The sequence below is a fragment of the Cupressus sempervirens genome, chromosome 1 (assembly GCF_028749045.1).
Source record: "Cupressus sempervirens isolate cs-2001-9-10 chromosome 1, ASM2874904v1, whole genome shotgun sequence".
NCBI classification, from domain to species: domain Eukaryota; kingdom Viridiplantae; phylum Streptophyta; class Pinopsida; order Cupressales; family Cupressaceae; genus Cupressus; species Cupressus sempervirens.
Genome location: NC_143118.1, coordinates 726,932,014 through 726,936,973, shown reverse-complemented (window position 1 = coordinate 726,936,973; position 4,960 = coordinate 726,932,014). Strand labels below are relative to the sequence as shown.

At 30.4% G+C, this 4,960-nt stretch overlaps 1 protein-coding gene across 1 annotated transcript; it reads left to right on the top strand.

Moving 5' to 3' along the window:
* The first annotated feature begins 2,641 nt into the window (after window positions 1-2,641).
* Window positions 2,642-2,974, top strand: LOC149579995 (putative 2' cyclic ADP-D-ribose synthase BdTIR). The gene has a single exon (XM_089802931.1). It carries the CDS (start codon window positions 2,642-2,644, stop codon window positions 2,972-2,974), a length of 333 nt encoding a protein of 110 aa, XP_089659057.1.
* The last annotated feature ends 1,986 nt before the right edge of the window (window positions 2,975-4,960 follow it).

Below are 4,960 nucleotides of genomic sequence, written 5' to 3'. Positions count from 1 at the left end.
GATTAGATCTTATCGATCAAAAAAATATAGGATTAGATCTCATATCTATATATTTGTATTGTATTATTATATTCAATATTAGTTTGCAAGTAACCCTACATCAACAAATATGAGGATTGGAAGTTGAAAAGTCAAAAAGAAGCTTAAAGATCTAGGAAACAATAGATAAATTTATTTTAACAATATGGGATGGGATTCATATTTATATTGTATTATTAACCTTTTTAAATTATAGTTTAAATATTATTTCTATTATATTAATTATTAAAAAAATAAGTCTTGCTGAGAATATTATTTATTTATAATAACTAAATTAAAAAAATTATGTAATAGAAATATTATCATTTAATATATATAAACTAATCATATTATTGTATATTATTTCTATTATACATTTTAAATAATACAATATGAAAAATTTACATTTTTAAAAATTTAAATATATAGTAATTGAATTTTTTTTTTGACAAATAGACTTTCATTTTGATTTATAGTATTAAAATACATTTCCCAAAAAACAAGTTTCCCTATTAGAGAGAAAAATATTATATGTAAAAAAATCAAGATATCTATTATATATAACAAAATATTTATAAAATAAGGCAAGAGGCTACAACACAATGGTAACTTGTGAGCTTCTCATGTAGGAGGTCTTGGGTTTGAACTCCCTTAACATATAAAAATGATTAAGCCAAGGTACTCAATAAGATGAATAATGTGAAGAGAGAAGAGAGATAGAGAGGTGAAAAGATTGATATTGATAAAAATAGGGAAGGGAAAATATCAAGAGAGTGTATGTATGAAGGAGATAAATACAAAGGGAAACACAAAAAAGGAGGATGTGGGAGGGAATGGAATATGCGAGAGGAGAGTGGGGAGATGAAGAGATACAATAAAGATGTTTGAGTTTATAGATAGTATATATATAGATTTACATAGAAGATCAAAGAAAAATAGAGAAAAAGAACCCTTTCACATATGAAATAATAGTTAGGGTAAATAGGAAATTATTGGGAGAGTCAATGTATAGATAGATGGATCATAATCAAATATCAAAGTGGAGGATAGTTATTAGGGGATAGACAAAGAGGAGGGGGAGAAATAGGAAGATTGGATGAGGAATATAAATAGAGAGAATGACCTCAAGGACTTCATTGGCTAGTGAGGGATCTCTATGTAAAACATTAGAGCCTCTTTCCAAAATATTCTTAGGGTGAGTACTAGCTTCATCTAGATCATTTGCAATCGAGTCAAAATTGGTAGCACTCCAACTCTCCATCTTTTTAGTTTTACAAAACTTTTCTAATATATTAAAGGATTTGGATGGAAAATATTTAGCACAATTATTTGAAAAAAAATTTGAAAAGGAATAGAATCAAATTAAATAAGACCACACACCAAATTTAGAATTAGTACTAACAAAATTTATAAAAAAGTGTAAAGTGTACAGAATCAAATATAAAAGCAATAGAACCAAAACTAAAAGGATTAGAATCAAATTAAATAGCTTGACACTAATCATTTCTTTAGAGGTGGCTATGGGATGGAAGGAAAAAAATCTATCAATTCACTTTTCAATATTTCTAGTGTTATATTTTTCATCTTTTTATTGTGACTTAATTTTACTAAATATAGTATTATAACACATCAAACAACAAACATGTGTATCAGATCAACTCATAAAAATTACAAATTCAATTTATATTTAACCGTAAAATAATTGAAATGCAATATTTCAGCTCACAATTAGTTAGAGCCCAATAAACACTGGTTAATATTTCCTTTTTTAATTAAAATAGTTTAATAATGACATAATGGATTCCACGTCCATATTTGCGTCATAGCTAAATAAAAATCATCATTACTCCATAACCTCACCATATTATTTTTGCTTTCTTTACCTTAATCAGTGTCAAATGTACACAAAGATGGAACAATAGATGGTCCACGGCGTAACGTATTTACCAAGTCTGTGCAATCATACGGAACCACCGTCGGAGCACTTGCCGAAATTAGTCTAGCTGTATCCAAATAGATAGGATAACCCGATTTCTTCGGTTTGAGGGAACACAGGTTGTGACAAGCTGTATCCAAATCACTTTCCCAGAACGCAGTAAAGAGGAAACAAGTCTAACCTAAAGCAGAAAGACAAGTATGAAAAATCAAATATGAAGTCTAATCTCTATTTTGTCATGGTCAATTAAGAAAACCAACAGCGTGTTTGAAATATGCGACAGTAGCTGACATATTGGAGGGGCCCAAGAAGGAAACTATAATAAAATACATGTATTTGTTTTGCAAGCAAATTCAAATGAACGAATGTGAACATGAAATATAAAGCAACTGTCACACTAAGCAAATGCCAGCTCCCATTCTAGGAAGCTGTCACTCTAAATCCATTTATATTGCAAAAGAATTCTCCTGTTCAATTCAATTTAAACTTCTCAACATAATGGGCAATATCCATCCATCTTCTCATCCTTCTCCGCTCTCCGACATTAATGCATCAATGATATTTTCTTGTCCACAAACTCGATATGACATTTTCATAAATCACCATGGGAAGGATACAAAGCATTAAATAGCAAGCCTCATTTATGATAAGCTCCATGAGAAGGGATACAGAGTTTTCTTGGACAAGATGTCCATTGAAGTAGGAGACAACATAGTGCAATCAATCGTTTACGCCATACGAACATCTTCAGTTCATATTGTGATTTTATCTCCACAATATGCGAATTCTGAGTGGTCTTTGGATGAGCTAAATTTGATGATCACATCTGGCGCTCGAATTATCCCTGTGTTTTGGGGAGTTAGACCTTCTGAGGTTCGAATGGGGAACAACAATGGAGTATACGCTCGAGCTTTTGAAGTTCATAAACGGGCTCGAAAATTCAACTCCGGTGCCCTAAACAAATGGAAAAACGCTCTACGCATGGTTTCAACATTAGAAGGCATCATTTACGAGGGTTAATATAGCTTACTCTAATAACTGGCTTTTAAATTAGGTTACTTTGGTGGTTTCTGGCAACTGATAATTCTATTAATCGCCACTACTGTTGGGTAGTAAGACTTTTATTTTGGTGAGTAAGTTTAGTAGTGGACAGATGTTTTGTGTTATTTGCTGTTATCTGGGTTGGGACCCTCTTCCTATCTTTTATAATCAAAACATAGCTTATTCTATAGTTATTGTCATTTTGTGAAATTAATTCTACAAAATTGGGTAAACTTTTATTTCTAGTAATATTTTGAAATCTGCTCCATATTTCTTCTTTGTTTATCTTTCTGAAAGATTTGAAATATGGGTTGTTTATTTTTCCTTGCAGACTTGATTTTAGACATTAGTTTTAGTCTCAATTATGTCAAATTTCGGTGTATCAAACTCAGTAAGACTTGAGAACTCTTTGTGAGCCTTTCAACTTCACCCACAAATTAAAGCGATTTTAACATATTAGACATCTTTGAAAAAAAAATATTCAATTGATTTTACAAATTAAACTTAGTCTATCACCATAAGACATATTTGAAGCATGGGTTAATCCAGTGCTACAAATTAGGGTTCCTCTGTCTTGTTAATGGACAATTTTGATACATTGGTTAACAATTTTTCTTTTGGGTTGATTGGACAAGTTAGGGTTACAATTTAAAACGATGTTTCCAACAGCATTAACGTTAGGGTTTTAGAGCAGAACTTCAAATTCAATTAATACCTCTCATGTTACTATTATTACTATTGGTATACCACTGACATGAACATATCTAGTACACAGCTTGTTCTACAAGCAACATTCGACGTGATATTTTTTATATTTTCATTCTACAAGTTTTCAACAACATCATTGAGCCCATTTCTTGTTTGCATTCACTTATCAGAATATCTTACTTTCAACGATGTTTCAAGAATGATGAAGAGTTGTTGGGAAAAATTGAAAGGTGTGTATCAAAATATGTTGAGATGGCAATATCCAACCCATCATCCTGTTAGGTTTATTACATTAATTAGGTTAGTTTTTATGTTTAGATTAGATAAATAAAATTAGTTCAGTATATAATTGTGGAAGTTATTTCTGTCAGTAGTTGTTGTAAGGGAAAATAAAATTATATAAAGATGTCCAAACATCAATGTAATTGATTCAATATTATTCAATATTATTCATATCATTCCAATATATTATTTAGTATTGTTTCAATATCATTTCCAATTTCAATTCTGTATGTTTCCAAATGCATCTAGAAAATCTATATCAATAGTTTCAGCATTTTATATTTTTGCTCTTTCAATTCATATTTTCAGTTTCACGTTATTTGGGCCTATTACAGTGGTATCAGAGCAGGTTTGATCAATGTGAAGAAGAGTGCAAGTGGATTTTGGATAAAGAGGACACTAACTTCTATGGATTTATTGAAGAGAGGTTTGAGATATATTATGCAGATATTAAAATGTTATATTGTCATGAATATGGTGTGATTGTTCTTCTTCTCAGTTTTTCAATTACATTATTTATTCTGCAATATTGTTTTCTAAACAATAGATAAATTGTCTACAATTCCTAAATTTGAAGGGCCTATGTTTCACACATGGAAAATCAAGATACAATTACTTTTGATTGAAAAAGATTTATGGGACATTGTTAATGGAACTATTCAGAAACCTCAAGATGTAGATGAAATAACAAAGTGGACAGCCAAAGATCATAGAGCTTCTGCATTGATTGGACTTGGTCTATCGTATGCATATTTGCACCATATTGATCTTTCAAAGACTTCAAATGAAATATGGGATGGGCTTAACACTTTGTTTGGTTCACAGGCTTCTAGTGCAAAAATGTCTATAAAACAAAAGTTGTTTAGATTGAAGATGAATGAAGGTGATAACATTGTTCAACATATAAGTACTTTTCATTCACTTCTTAATCAACTTGCAGGTGTGAACTCTAAAATTGATGATAATGATCTACCA